The sequence below is a fragment of the Peromyscus maniculatus genome, chromosome 1, assembly GCF_049852395.1.
Source record: "Peromyscus maniculatus bairdii isolate BWxNUB_F1_BW_parent chromosome 1, HU_Pman_BW_mat_3.1, whole genome shotgun sequence".
NCBI classification, from domain to species: Eukaryota; Metazoa; Chordata; class Mammalia; order Rodentia; family Cricetidae; genus Peromyscus; species Peromyscus maniculatus.
This window is the reverse complement of record NC_134852.1, coordinates 197,942,906-197,958,322: the sequence shown is the minus strand read 5'-3', so window position 1 is coordinate 197,958,322 and position 15,417 is coordinate 197,942,906. Positions and strand designations below refer to the sequence as shown.

At 42.7% G+C, this 15,417-nt stretch overlaps 1 protein-coding gene across 27 annotated transcripts in view; it reads right to left on the bottom strand.

Annotated features, from left to right (window-relative positions):
- Positions 1 to 15,417, bottom strand: part of Btrc (beta-transducin repeat containing E3 ubiquitin protein ligase) — a 188,629-nt gene that overhangs the window by 17,620 nt on the left and 155,592 nt on the right. For all 27 annotated transcript variants that reach the window (XM_016006688.3, XM_006988185.4, XM_006988186.4 and 24 more), the window contains 2 exons: positions 6,682 to 6,913; positions 2,212 to 2,398 (listed from right to left, as the gene is read on the bottom strand). In XM_016006688.3, coding sequence (XP_015862174.1) covers positions 2,212 to 2,398; positions 6,682 to 6,913 — 419 coding nt within the window. The remainder of the gene's footprint in view (positions 1 to 2,211; positions 2,399 to 6,681; positions 6,914 to 15,417) is intronic.

Here is a 15,417-nt window from a genome sequence, read left to right as displayed (position 1 = left end):
TTCCCATTCAATGTATTTTCTCTGTAGCCCCAGGAAATCAGATTCAAATGAATCTCTAATCTCATTTTCTATCCCACTGTCTTTACCATGCCTTACAAACGTATATTAATTTCTCCAATCAACGATGCTACAAAGGAATGGCTAGATATTGAGAACAGGCTTCTCAGTCTGTATCTGTTTTAAGTCGAAATCTTTTATGGTGTATGTTCTTTGACAACAGGGACCACTTCTATGCAAAATGTCTGGTACCTATGAGAATGTGAGTGCATGATAAATGTGAAATATTAAATTTAGAATGTTATCATAAAATGTGATCTCCTGATTAAGAAAATGGACTTTTCCCAAGTTGTCCTTTATCATACTTTTAAGAGTTACCATTACTGAATAGAGAGCATTATCTAGTGTTATTTAAGAGAGAAAACTGCAAAGTTCATGTCCTAGGGGCAAACTGTCAAATCTATCTAGGTATGAAATATAACAACAGAGTGGAAGGGAGATCTTGGTGCCTCAGTCACTCTAGGGAGACCATATTTACATACCTGTACACTTTTGTGTACAAGGAAGAAATTGGAGGCACTCTCAAAGACACCCACATGGGGAAAGGAACATCACAGAAAGGCTTACACAGAGGCTTGGTAAGGATAACTTCAAAACCAATGAGCTGGGCCCAGTGGCGCACGCCTTTAATCCTAACACTCAGTTTGAGGCCAGCCTGGTCTACAGAGTGAGTTCCAGGACAGCCAGGGTTACAGAGAAAGATCCTATCTTTAAAAATGGAAAGAAAGGAAGGAAGGAAATGAGAAATTGTTCATAAATTATTTCTTCTGAAGAAGGGAGAATTTAGCACATTCCTGTAATCCTAGCACTCACTGAGGCTGGAGGCTCGAGAGCAACCTGGCTATGAAGCAAGGCCCTGTCTCAACACCACAACCACCCAAACATAAAGGCAATAAACAAAAGAGGGAGAACAACTGTCACCCAAAGACACTAAGCAGGCATTCACAGAGCACACAAGTATTTGCATTACTACTTCACGGGACTATAACAAGTCATATCAAATTCTATCGACGTGACAGAGACAAGGGAATCTGGCCAGAAAGCTGGGTAACTTGCAAAGCGTGTGGGGGATTTCTGAGGTTGAAGAGAGGGAAACAGTGGCATTAACCACACAAAGACACCTCAGCTCTATCTTCGAGGACCTTTTAAAAGGCTAAAAAGTGGACTGGGATTTAACTCAGGGGTAGAATACTTGCCTAACAGACACAGACACACAGACACACACACACACATTAGCCTCCTTCCTTCTGCTTGGAAAGGCAGGTGTATACTATCATATCCAGCTTTCTTTTAGTAGTCTTAATTATTTGAGGTTGTAGAACTACAGACAAAAAAAACCAGACCCCCCATCCCCCACAAAAAAGTTAATTTTGAAGGCAATCATTGGGCACACACACACACCCATTATCATTTTTAATCAAATATACTTAATAACTTACTTAATTAAGTATTCATACCTGACTTTCTTATAGTGACATTCTAGGGACACACTCTGAGGCAAACTCTAAGAAGAAAATCTCTCCACAAGTTTTAATGAGGTAGTGCCACTGTGTTCAGAGAACAATACCACTGGGAAGTCACTCAGGCTGCTGACTACTTAAGGCCTGGGGGAGTCAGAATTAAACACGCAAATCTAAAGAGACATACAGGTCTTAAGAAGAAACAGTGATTTATACTAAATATCATTTTCCATCCTTTTTGGTAGCTGATAGTTTTATTTTACTTGGGCATAAAAATTCATTTTTGATTGTAGCAGCGATAAGACACTAGAAGGTGGGGACTAAATGCAGGAAGTCCACCAAAGGAGAGCAATTCCATTCTCCCCAGCAGGAGTAGACACTTCTGCCTCATTCAAAGCTACCCAGCTGCCTTAAAAACTGCCCTTTGGCCTTTTAGTTTCTGTCCAGAGAGCAGAATGCTCTAATCAGGGGGTGGTCAGTTTCTTTTACAAAGCAGTGTTAACAAGATACGTCATTTAATGATTGAATGGTCAGAGAAAAACTGTTGAGCAGATGCATAATTCTCTTATATTTTTAGCTACAAACCAGCACAATAACTATCAAGGATGCGAGGTGGCCTCACTGGCTCCCCACACTCCGCAGAGCTCAGCGGCCGGCCGAGGGGGAGCTGTGTAGAGGAAGGGTAAAGGCTCACCACCCTCTGCGCTCGGCCAGGCCTCTCCACAGAGAGTCTGTCCTGACCATTCTCTCGATGAGCTTCTTCCACAGCATGCCGTCCGACGTCACCCGGTACCACTCCTTGCACACAAGCTCAGCAGCACACAGTGATTTGGCGTCCAAGTATGACAGAATGTTCTCAGCAATATGGTCCAGACCCCGTGCTTTGGTGAGGGGAGGAAGGAAGCACAGAAAAAGAACAGAGGGGGTGCTGAGCAATTTTTCACAGAAAGCCCTTTAAAAGAACAGCACATGCTGTGTGATGAAGGCACGCTACTGTCCCTAGTGTGGCCCAGTTTCTTTCCCAAGCAGAGACTTGGGTAAAATGAGTGTCAATAATTTTTCCATAGGTTACAGAAATGAACAGTATTTTCCATCTTCTGTTAGATAAGGAAGTTAAAGCTAACAACCAGCAAACCCCCCAAGACATTAAAAATAAAAAGGAGTCCAGAAAACAGTTCACATCTATCTATATGGATTTCAACACTAGGGGATGTTCTACGGATGGCATCTCAAACTCTGTGATTCAGACCCCCCGAAATCTTGATATTAGGTCCATTTCTCATTCTGCTTCTATTACTGCTGCGGTTCCAAAGCTATCCAATGAAAGAAATACCCTTAAATGTGCTGGGGAGAGGCAGCACACCAGATTGTGTGGGGCAGGGAATGCGGGAGTGCAGACAGGAGGGAGCAGACACAGCCACAGGAGCATCCTGAGAGGACGCACGGGGACACTACAGTGCAAAGATGAGCTCCACTGCGTGTGTTCACACACACACACACACACACACACACACACACACACACACACACACACACAACTATTTTACTGCTATAAAACCTAAGTGACAGTTGATCAAAAATGAAAAAAAAAAAAAAAAAAAACCAATCTTCCCAATAGATAAGTCGGGTAGCATTTCAGAGGAAGTCATGGCACGGTGATCTGGGGTGATGGGAATGAACATGAGCATGAAAGAAAGCTCTCTACCATCCAAATATGTATCCAAGTCTCAGCGGAAAAGAGCCTGTCAAACAGGATGACTACCCTAACAACATTTCTTGTCATTGCTGTACCAAGTTCACAGCTCAGACAAAAACATTCAAAATTATTAAACTTTAGGTTTTCTGAAGGCTCAAAAGAGATGGGAAGGAGTCATACATACATCCTGTCTTCTGCAGGCATGAATTGAGAAGGGCCAACAACATGCATGCGGTTTCCCCTGAATCATATGGAGACACACTTGGATGCCATTAGCAACAATCCAAATATCCTTATTAAACATTATTCTAATTATAAAAACTGTATGGATATCTGTCACATTTTCCAGCAGACTTGGGGAAGAAAGCTTTAAATGGATCTTGTTTGGCTGGCATCACATGTTCATATTTAAGCATAAGCAGATGGAGGCATCCATCACCTAATTCTTATTAAAGGAATATGACTATAAGCCAATTAAAGATATAATAAATAGTTTTTCATACAAAATACAATGATGGTATGTTTCCCGAATCTTTATATTCAAACTTTCTACAACATCAGAAGTTTCCAAAAGGCATTCTTACATTTTTAATGGCTGCCATCAAATTGCTCCTGATCTTTTACAATGTACCAGTAATAAGTCGCTGGAAGTAATTTCACCTAACACTCCAAACAAAACCATTACATTAATGGATTATAGGCAATTTTTGAAGTAGTTTGGTTTACTAAATGCAGCCAGATGGTGTAGGTTTAGAAATTTAAATGGCTGTTAAGCACTGGACGTGATTTAATACCGGATAGCCTGGTCAGCAGATACACACCAGGGATCAGTATTAGGCATAATACACTGGTCCAATCAACTCTGGTTCAATTCTTAGCGTCTAAGTTTAAGACAGTAGCATGTCTCAATGATTGGGAAGGATGCAGCAATAGGTACATTCAGTTTGTTTATACAAGGAAAACTGTTGGCCTATGGCTAGAAAAAAATCCAGATGTTACAAGGGGGCAAACATTTATTCTATTTAGCAAAGGATACAGATACAATTTGTTTTAAAGTAGTTACTTGTAATATACAAATAAGCATTTCTTTAATTTTAAAAGGTAATTTATTTTAAGTTTAGAAAAACAAAGTTTTAAAAAACAGCTGGCAAGGATTAAGCAAGGTAGTAGTTTGTAGTCCTGAGAGGGCTACCAGATAGTAGATTATTCTTAGAAGAGAGCTTGCCAGCATGCACCCAAAGCCTTCTAAAAATGAAGCTGGTGGTGGGGATGCACAGCTAGAATCCGAGGAGGAGGAGGAGGAGGAGGAGGAGGAGGAGGAGGAGGAGGAGGAGGAGGAGGAGGAGGAGGAGGAGGAGGAGGAGGAGGAGAAAGCCTTTAAAAAGCTCTTGCTTCAAGGCAGCAGGTGAAGGTTAGTGGCCGAGGGCTTGTTGGCATGTGGGAGGCAGTGGATTCAATTTCCAACACACCCATAAAACAACAAGCAATAACAACCAAAACAAAAAATCCTAAACAACCAAAACAAACAAACAAATTAAAACACACCGAAACACCTCATATTCTTTAATACAGCAATTCTACTTTGGGTGTTTTTCTTCTGAGGCTGTCTGGAATATTAATGCACAAGAATGTCCCCCATGATATACTTTCTATGGGAAAAATGACTAGTGAAGGGTTAAATAACGTGTTTAGACCATTGCAAAAAGTACTACAGCAAGTAAAATCTTTTAAAAGAACACACTCTTAAGAAAATATACCTTAACATATTTAATAAAAGTATACTAGGGGAGTATATTAAGTTTTAAAAGACAGATCCTAGAGCTATAGGGAAATAAACACATGATCAGAACTTTATATATGTCATATACATACATACACACATATGAACAAAGGGCTCTCTGTGTGGTAGAGTTCTGGGCAATTCTATTTTTGACTCTGTGTGTATGTGTGTGTTCACATATGTATGCACGGAGGCCGGTGAGCCCCAGGGAATGCCTACATCTGCCTCCTCAGGGCTGGAAATACAAACACACCCCCTCCCAGCTTTCCGATGTAGGCTCTGAGGAGCAGACTCATGTCCTCAGGCCTGCATTGCTAACACTTTACTGGCTGAGCTGTCTTTGCAGTCCTTTTTTTTTTTTTTTTAATTTTCTAAATTTCATAACCATCAAAAGCAGTCAAAATAGAAAAACACCCCCAAACAAGACCTGACAGTGTAGTTAACAGCAAGTGTACAACTATTTCCCTAATAAATGTGTAGCCCATATAAGAACTCCATATTTCTCATGCTTTGCAGTGTTCTAGATTAATTACCATTCAAGAAGTGGGTAGGGCACTCTGGGGATGTTACTTAGTGACAGAGTACTTATCTAGTGTCCCCTCAACACTCCCCCCCCAACCCCACTGGGGATACAGGTCAGCAGCAATGTTGGTCCTCTATGAACAAGATCCCGGGTTGATCTACAGAAAAACTCTGGCATCCTCTCAAGTATCTCGTGTGTGTGTGTGTGTGTGTGTGTGTGTGTGTGTGTGTGTGTGTGTGTGTGACATATCAAATAATTGATATAACATTCTTCCAAAAATACTAAAATATTTAAAGAATTAATTCTTATAATTCAAGTATTCTGTTCTGGGTTGTAGTAAAAGCTGTTGCAGGAGGATTGTGAGTTTTTAGCCTAGCCTGAGCTAGGTAGAGATAGTCTGTCTCAAGCAAACAAACCAACCAACCAACAAACATTTTTGTTGCTAAAATTCCCATAATTTTCCTAGTACATGAAAGAAATGGAAAATAAAACACATTATAAAAGTCATATCTCATATTAGGGAACACTTAAGGGAAAAAACAAAACAAAACCAGATTTGAAACTGCATATAGGTTAAACAAACAAATAAAAAAAAAGGCTTAACAGAAGGACATAAGACAAGGAGACAAAGTAAAATGGAATTTAATTTTTGTACTTTGGTTTGTCTTTTTCTTTTTTGGAGACAGGGTTTATCTTTGCAACAGCCCTGGCTGTCCTGAAACTCACTTTGTAATCCAGGCTGGCCTCGAACTCACAGAGATCTGCCAGTCTCTGCCTCCTGAGTGCTGGGATTGAAGGGGTGCTACCACACCTGGTGGTTGTTCTTGTATTAGACAAAGAAGGTTTAATCAGTGACTTGGCATGTAACTATCAAACCAAATAAATTTTAAAAAGAGAAATGTAGCAAGGAGTGTTATGGTACACTTGTAATCCAAGAACTTTCAATGCCAAGGTAGAAGGACTGCTGTGAGTTTGAGGCACAGCTTGTCTACACAGTGAATTTGAGGCTAACTTGGGGTTATGGAGTGAAACCCTCTCTCTGTCCTCTCCTCTCTCCCTGCACCCCCCTCTCTTTCTCTCAAAGGGAGGTGGGTAGGGCTGAAGATCCAGTTCCATTACTGCTGTAGCAAATTAACGCAGACTTGGCAAGGAAGCGTCCACATACCTGGCAGAGCGGTTATGAAGTCCCTCTGCAGCATGGGCTTTAGATAGGAGTTGATGTGCCCGTGCTGGTAATGACACATCTGGGATATGAGGTGCTCTACAAACTCCACTTGATCAGACTCTGACCACTGCTCAAAGTACTTGACACACAGTTCCTTTTCCTTCTCATAGCTCGCTGAGAGTTTCCGCTGCTTGGGCACAATCATACTGGAAGTGCCATTGGCAAGTTTTGTCTATAGGAAGGGAGGGATTAAAAGACACATGTAACCGCAAGCATTGAAAATGGGGGCAATAGTCTAATTTTCTGGTCTGGTATGCTAATTTGTGTCTTTCCAAGTGAGTTATTCTTGTTAGATGTACAGTACTTGGGTATTTGTGAACCATAATTATGTGGATAGTCTTACAAATACCAGAGTAAAGCGGTAAATCAGGAATACTGCAGAAGGACCAAGTATCCATTTCTAAAGGTTCACAGACATTCTTAATTTATGGTGATGCACAGCTGGAAACTGAAAGCCAGAAGTATATAATTATTACTAGCAAGCAAAAAAGTTAATTTGCTCTTTCTTGTATGTAGCCGTTACCGGACATTTAGATAATTACTTCTTCACACTTACTTTTTAATAGTCAAATAAGAAGTCTTCCATGCAAAGAAAGACCAATGAATATTTACAGTTCTCACAGTATCTTTGCAGATAATGCCTAATAACTCATAGGCTCAAGTTAACATTTTCTTTCCAAAATTCCCATCTTCATGGTTACCAAAAACGTGCTATAGTTTTTAATAACTAAGTCATTTAATAAGTACGTACTGAGTATCTACAATGTATCTACCACTGTTCTAGGTGCTAGGAATACAATAATGAACAAAACCAGCAAAGAATCATGAGGAACATATATTCTAGTTTAAGAGGCACATATCACTTATGATTGTAAGTAACACTGCCAAGAAAAGCAGAGTAAAATAATTTCTGGATTATACAAGGGCCGGAGAAAAGACTTAGTCGGTAAAGGTACTTGCCACCATGCCTGATGACCTGAGTTAACCCTTGGAACCCATATGGTGGAAGGAATGAACCAACTACTACAATCTGTCCTGACCTCCACACATGCTCTGTGGAATGTGTGTGCATGTGCACACATATACAATAAATACATGTAAGAAAGAACAGGAAGGGGGAGTATGTTATCATGGCAGGAAAAATTCTAAGATGGTTCCATGAAGATTCCCATTACAGAGTATGCACACTTTGCGGATCTCTGTGAGTTTGAGACCAGCCTGTCTACATAGTGAGTTCCCGGCCAGTCAGGTCCACAGTCAGACCCGGTCTTAAAAAGAATTATACACATACCTTCCCTTAGAGCTAACACTATTGTAGGTGCTGTTATGCTTAAAATAAGGACTCAATCAATTGAACTTAAAAGAGATTACTAATTGGAAAGTGGCAGTGCACACCTGTAATTCCAGCACTCAGGAAGCTGAGGTAGGGTTACAAGTTCAAAGCCAGTTTGCGTTACATAGTTAAGTCCCAAGCTGGCCATATAAAAATTATACAATTTTTTGCAGTAAGTAGTACCTAGTTACACAAGGTCTTCAGAGAGTTCTAAAGGAGGACATGGGTATGGAGAATGTGATCAGATGCTCAGTGCTAAGAACAGCCTCCATGGATAAGCACTGAGGAAATCATGACTTTAGTTTTACTGTAACAGCAAGGACCGGTCTGCCACCAGGATACGGTGTGAGGATTTCCCCAGGAGCTTCTAGGTAAGAACTTGACTGGACAATACACTGATGACACCTGGTGACACCTGAACAGAGAACACACCATGCTCTAGAAGTATAAGCTAATGAAGAGGTGTGTTGGAACTTGCCAAGTTCATGATGTTACGCAGCAACTTAAAAAGTAATGTAATTGCTTAACTACCCCTGGTTACAGACAGTTTTCTAAGAGGGTGATAGTTGAACTTAACTTTTAGTTACACAGGGGAAGAGTAACCTAGGTGGTGGGAATTTTGAGAGCACAGGGTCTGGGAGGCAGCATTCTGTCTGGCATGCTAAGAGCCCTAAATGAGTAGTCAAAGAGATCACAGGGAAGTAGTCTGAACCATGCCATCCACTCCATTTAGGTGATGACAGCTGACCTCCATACATGTCCTCATCAACTCCCACCTTCTCTTACATGAATGCTGCTTTTCCCACCAAGAGAATCTCAGCTAACAGGACGTGGAGTCACAATCCAGGGCGCCAGCCCAGAGAACTTGCACTCACTCCTTAGAGCCTGCGCCACCATGCTGGAGAGAGAAATGGAGGCTGTGTGGCCACAGGGACAAGCACTCAGATGTCTGAGAGTGACACACACACAGTGATCCTGACTGCAGGGAGCACGCACTGGGAGGTCAAGAATGGACAACGGGGCCAACTGAGAAGCTACTGTAATGATCCATGGGAGAGAAGCCATCGTTTAGACTACAGTGTTAGCTGTAGAAGTAGAGAGAAAGAATCAGTATATTCTGAGGGCAGAGCAGTCTCACAGACCTGGAAGTGGGCAGGAGAAAAGGAGGCGAGGCTCACACCCAAGTCTGAAGAGATAGAACAGTGGGAAAAGATTCAAAAATCAACGGGAAGAGCTACTCTCAAAGAAGTGATTTTTATACAGAATGATACAAATGAGTGCACTGGACACCTTTTGAAGTAACTTGATGGACAATGGACGTATTTGTCTGAGGTGACCCTAATGAGGCACGGAGACCCATGTTGCTATAGAATTCATCATGCTCACATATGCTGAATGTGGCATAACCCTGCCCCACACGTGGATACTCTACTTCTGCCATTCAGGCAGGGGCCTGTCTTCTCTTCTCAAACATTTTACAAATGGAACCCGGTCAGCAGCTGGTCTCAATGGATTTCCAAGAACGGCATGAAGGCACCTGTCCGCAATGAAAGAGCTAGCACCTGTAAGCAGCAAGCCTGGTGTGCAGACCTGGGCTTTGCTGGCACAGATGCCATTGTTCCCACACAGAGTAGAAATGATTAAGAAGAACCTGCTGGGCACCAGCCATGGGGAGTTCAGGCTACTTTCCATGTGGGCTGTTTGCAACTTAGTAAAGGGAAACTCATCAAATGAGGAGTAAAATTTAGAGTGCTAACAAACAGGTGAGCTTCCAAGCTCGACCAAAAAAGCCACATCTCGTCCCAATAACCAAAGCCCACCATATCATCATTATTATCTTTGTCATAAAAGGTAGAAATGGGCTGGAGATGCAGCCCACGGCACTGGGGCACAGCGCTTTCTTAGCATGGACAAGGCCCTGGGTTCCACATATAAAACCGGTGCTGTGGCACAAGATATCAGAAGTTTATGGTCGGGGCTGGAGAGATGGCTCAGAGGTTAAGAGCACTGCTTGCTCTTCCAAAGGTCCTGAGTTCAATTCCCAGCAACCACATGGTGGCTCACAACCATCTGTAATGAGACCTGGCACCCTCTTCTGGCCTGCAGGGATACATGCAGGCAGAATACTGTATACATAATAAATAAATAAATCTTAAAAAAAAAAAAGAAGTTTATGGTCATCCTCACTTGCATAGCAATTTTGAGGCCAACCTGGACTACATGAGATTGTGTCTTACAAAACAAACCAACAAACCAAATAAAGCAACTCTTCCTCCACTGCCTCCCTCCCCCAAAAGGATGAACTAACTGAGTAGGGGCTAGAGCTGTCTTCTGGTTATAACTCAGAGGTTCAAGTAACAGAGAGCCATCGAGTTGTTGAAATGGTTGTTTCCGCTTTGCACAGACCAGGCATAGCTATAACCATGGGGAGCCATGCATGCTGCAGCAGCCACCAGGACCGAGGGAACCCGGTAACCTTCCTATTGGAACTAAGCTTCAGTCAAGGTTTTCTTATGCTTTCAATGACCAGATCCTAAGTGGGTCATTAGAAATATGTCTTGACCAAGTGCTCAGGGGGACTCTGGCAGCTCCTACTTTGTAGTAATCGTCCTTCACGTGAGTGTTTCCTTAGGAAGAAGACATGTACCTGAGACCCACTGTCGCTCACTTCAAATGGTACCATCCTCGTCATAACCCCATGCTATACTGTTTTAGAGCTGCGGCCCTGGATTTAGAAGACTTACTAACTTCCTCTTCTGTGTCTGTTCCCCTCATTTGTAAAATGGGATTAATAGAAACAACTTCACTGGAATTTTGTGAGAGGAAGAGCTGTAACAAGCTTGTTTCTGAGTTACCCTTAGGGAGCTATTTATAACCCTACCTCTACCCATGCTGAGGATCAAACCAAGTGCCTCCACACAGGCTTGGGCAAGCACTCTACCACTGAGGCTACATGCTCAGCCCCACATCAAATTTCACAATAAAACACTGCTAGAGCTGGGTTTCCCCCCTGCTTTTGAAAATACACCTTCCTTTCTTAGTTCAGTTTTAGTAAATATACAGTTTCTTTTTTAGTTTAGTTTCAGTAAGTTTAGTGTACATAGGGTGATAACATTAAGTGCACAGAACAGTGGTCCATCACAGATGCTGACGGACCAGGAGCAGGTGAGCACATCATTGTGATCCCATGTGTCCCTTTTGTGGTTGCCCGCCATCCTCAGAGGAACCATGCTTTCACTTCACTTTTGGGACAGGGTCTTATTACGAAGCCCAGGCTAACTTCAAAGATGTGGCAATCCTTCTGCCTCACCCTCCAGACTGTTGGAATTAGAGGTATGTCACCACACCCAGTTGAAATTTTTGGAAATAATCTGCTTATGTAACTTACCACAGCTTAAAAGGAAATTGAAAAATACGAGAAAACTCCACACAACATTTAGGAAAAAAATTGACAAATGTTTAATAGTCATAAACTAAAAACCTTGCTGAGAGAATATTTATTTAGAAACAGGGTCTCATTATGTAGTCCTGGCTCTCTTGAAATTTACTATGTAGACCAGGCTGTCCGCTAACTCACAGAGATCCACCTGCTTCTGCCTCCCGGGTGCTGGGATTAAAGGGTTGTACCACTATGCCCTGTGGGAATGTTTTTAATATAAGTAAATGGAGAGATAGATAACACTCATAACCTGGACTCAATATTGTTCATTCTTTTTAGATTGATCTATAGGGTGAATACAATATCAATCAAACCCTCAGCAGGTAAGTTGATATACGTTCTACTAATTTGTGTAGAGATGCAAAGAGACCTAAATTAAAAGATGGAAGACTCAAGAATGCAGAGTTTTATTCTACTTCTTATTCCCCACAAAGTGTGTGTGTGTGTGTGTGTGTGTGTGTGTGTGTGTGCGCGCGCGCGCGCGCGCGCGCGCGCATGTACAGGTATGAGTGTGGAGGACATTTTCAAGAGGTGGTTCTCTCCTTCTACTGTAGGTTCTGAGGATCAAACTCAGATCCTTGGGTTTGTAAAGCAAGTGATTCTACCAACTGAACCATCTTTCTGCATCGAGACTACTGAATTTTAAAACACATGCAATAATAACCCAGATAGTGTGGCTTTGATATGAGGGGAAAATGTACGTCAATCAACCAAAAGAAATTCATATGCAGCTGATTCTTTTCCCTTTCTTCTTTCACCTGATCTCTGAGATAGGGTTTCACTATGTAGCTCATACTGGCTTTGTCCTCATGATGCTTCTGCCTTGGCTTCTCAAATGCTGGGATTATAAGTGTGTACCATCACACCCAGCACTGGCCAGTCAAACGGTGCTAGGATAATCCCATGGGGATAGGATAACTTTTTTTTTTAAAGATCAAGTGGGGTGGGGTGGGGGAAGAGAGTATGGGGAGAGATGACTGGAATTGGAGGACAAGGAGGGGCGTGACGTGGAAACCTAGTACAATGGAAACTCCCTGGGATCTACGAGGGTGACTCTAGTGAGGACTCCTAGAAATGGAGGCTATGGAGCCTGAACTGTCCACCTTCTGTAACCAGGCAAGGCTCACAGTGCTGGGTATGAGACACCAATCCAGTCACAAAACCTTCAACCTACAATCTGTCCTGCCTGCAACATGTGCTGGGGCAGTGGTGGTGCAGAACTCGTGGGAGTGGCCGACCAATGACTGGTCTAATTTGAGACCCACACCATAAGAGGAAGTCCATGCACAACACTGCCTGGATGATCAGGACCCAGAGGCTGGACAGCCCAGAGACTTAGGGCAGAACCCAACACAACTGGCAAAATTAAAAAAAAAAAAAAAAACAATGAAATGATGATTCCTAAAGATATTGTTATACTCATAGATCGATGACTATCCTAGTTGTCATCAGAGAGGCTGCAGATGGGAGTGGATGGAGAGACCCTCAGGCAAACATTAAGTGAAGAGAGAGAGAGAGAGCAAGCCCAGGTTGGAGATCTTCATCAGGTCTCTCCCCTTGAAGCTCGGGGAACCCCATGGAAGGGGAGTAGGGGGAGAATTGTGGAAGCCAGAGGGGCTGAGGATACCAGGAAAGCATGGCTTTCCCTGTACTCTCTCCCTCTACCACCCGCCCCCCATCTGAGTCAACTAAGCAGACTCATGACTGAAGTGGCAGTCTTGGAGCCTGAATAAGTCTGTGCTAGATCCTCTGAATATGTTATGGTTGTTGTCTTGGTGTTTTGGGGAGACTCCTGACAGTGGGAGTGGGGATGTCTCTGACTCTTTCTTTTGCTGTTGGGACCCTTTTCCTCCTACTGGGTTGCTTCACACAGCCTTGATGTAAGAATTTGTCCCTGGTCTTATTTCATCTTGTTGTGTGGTGATATGTGTAATCTAAGAAATAAAGCCTGCCTGAAGATCAGAAGACAGAGTCAGCCAAAGAGTTAAATAAACATAGAGGTCAGGCAGTGGTGGCACACACCTTTAATCCTAGCACTCGGGAGGCAGAGATCCGTCTGGGCTACATGAGATTGAGCCAGTCTAGGACAGAAACAGAGCCAGGCAGTGGTGGCACACACCTTTAACCCCAGTATCTAGGAAACACACATGCCATTAATCTCAGCACCAGGAAGGTTAAGATAGGAAGTAAAATGGCTGGGCGGAGAAAGGCATATAAAGCGTGAGGAGACAGGAACTAGAGAGTTTTTCTGACGAGGACTCAGAGGCATTCAGTCAGAGGATTTGTGGAACTGGCAAGGTGAGAACTGGCAGTGGCTTGTTCCTTTGTCTCTCTGATCTTTCAGCATTTACCCCAATATCTGGCTCCGAGTTTTTATTATAAGACCACTTAGGGTTCATGCAACATTGTTGTGCCGTGTTCTGTTGATGTCCCTGGGAGGCCTGCTTTTTTCTGGGAGAGATGGGAAGGGAGGTGTACCTGGAGGGAGTGTGTCTTAATTAGAGTTTCTATTGATGCAATGAAACACCATGACCAAAAGGCAAGTTGGGGAGGAAAGGGTTTATTTGTCTTACACTTCAGCATTGCTGTTCATCACTGAAGGAAGTCAGGATGGAAACTCAAACAGGGCAGGATCCAGGAGGCAGGAGCTGATGCTGAGGCCATGGAGGATACTGCTCACTGGCTTGCTTTCCCCTGGCTTACTCAGCTTTCTTTCTTATAGAACCCAGGACCACCAGCCTAGGGATGGCACCACCCACCATGGACTGGGCCCTCCCCCACTGATCACTGAATGAGAAAATGCCTTACAGCTGGATCTCATGGAGGCATTTCCTCAGCTGAGGCTCCTTTTCCTCTGATGACTCTAGCTTGTGTCAAGTTGGCACATAAAACTAGCCAGTGCATAGGGGAAGCTACAGTTGGATGTACTGTTATGAGAGAATAAAAAATTAAAATGAGGAAAAGATTTACATATTTTGTGTGTGTGTGTGTGTGCGCGCGCGCGTGTGCGCGTTCTAGAGTGTGTGTGTGTGTGTGTGTGTGTGTGTGTGTGTGTGTGTGTGTGTGTGTTCTAGAGTGTGTGTATGTGCACCAAGTGCTGCAGGTATTTACAGAGATCAGAAGATGGTAGTAGACCCCTGGAAATAATGTTATAGATGGTTGTGAGACTCCTGATGTGGGTTCTAGGAACTAAACTCAGGTCCTCTGTAAGAGCAGCAAGTACTCTTAACTGCAAGTCATCTCTCCATCCCCAAGGATAGCCTTTTAAAATAGTGTTAAGCAGCTGCATATCCATACTGGTAACAAACAAACCCTGTTCCTTACACACACCACATGCAAGATTAACTTGTATACGCTCAAGTTAAAACTATAAACGGTAAAACTTCTAGAAGAAAGAATAGGAGAAATTTTTTTGTACCCTTGGGCTAGGCAAATACTTTAGAGAGATTGTAAAAGCAAAAAACTTAATAAAAGAAAGGAATTGAATAAATCAGGCTGTGTGTGTGTGTGTGTGTGTGTGTGTGTGTGTGTGTGTGTGTGTACATGCAGCATTTGGCATGGTGTTGATGGAGGTCAGAAGACAGTTTCTGGGAGTCGGTCCTTTACTTCTACTGCCTGAGTTTTGTGGATGAACTTGGGTTTTCAGCTTAGCATCAAGGCCTCTCTGTTGAACCATCTCACCCGCTCAGAATCTGGGAGAGTATTTAACAAAGGACGTTAGACTATATGAAGAACACTCAGGATGGAACAGCGAGGAAACAAATAATGCTAGCTGTTTAAGTAAGAAAAAATACCTGTTTTGTTTTGTTTTCTTAATTGGTCAAAGATGGAATACACCCCCAAAAACAAACCTCTGGAAGGCCAGTAAGCATACAAAAAGATGTTCAACATTTCAACTCATTAT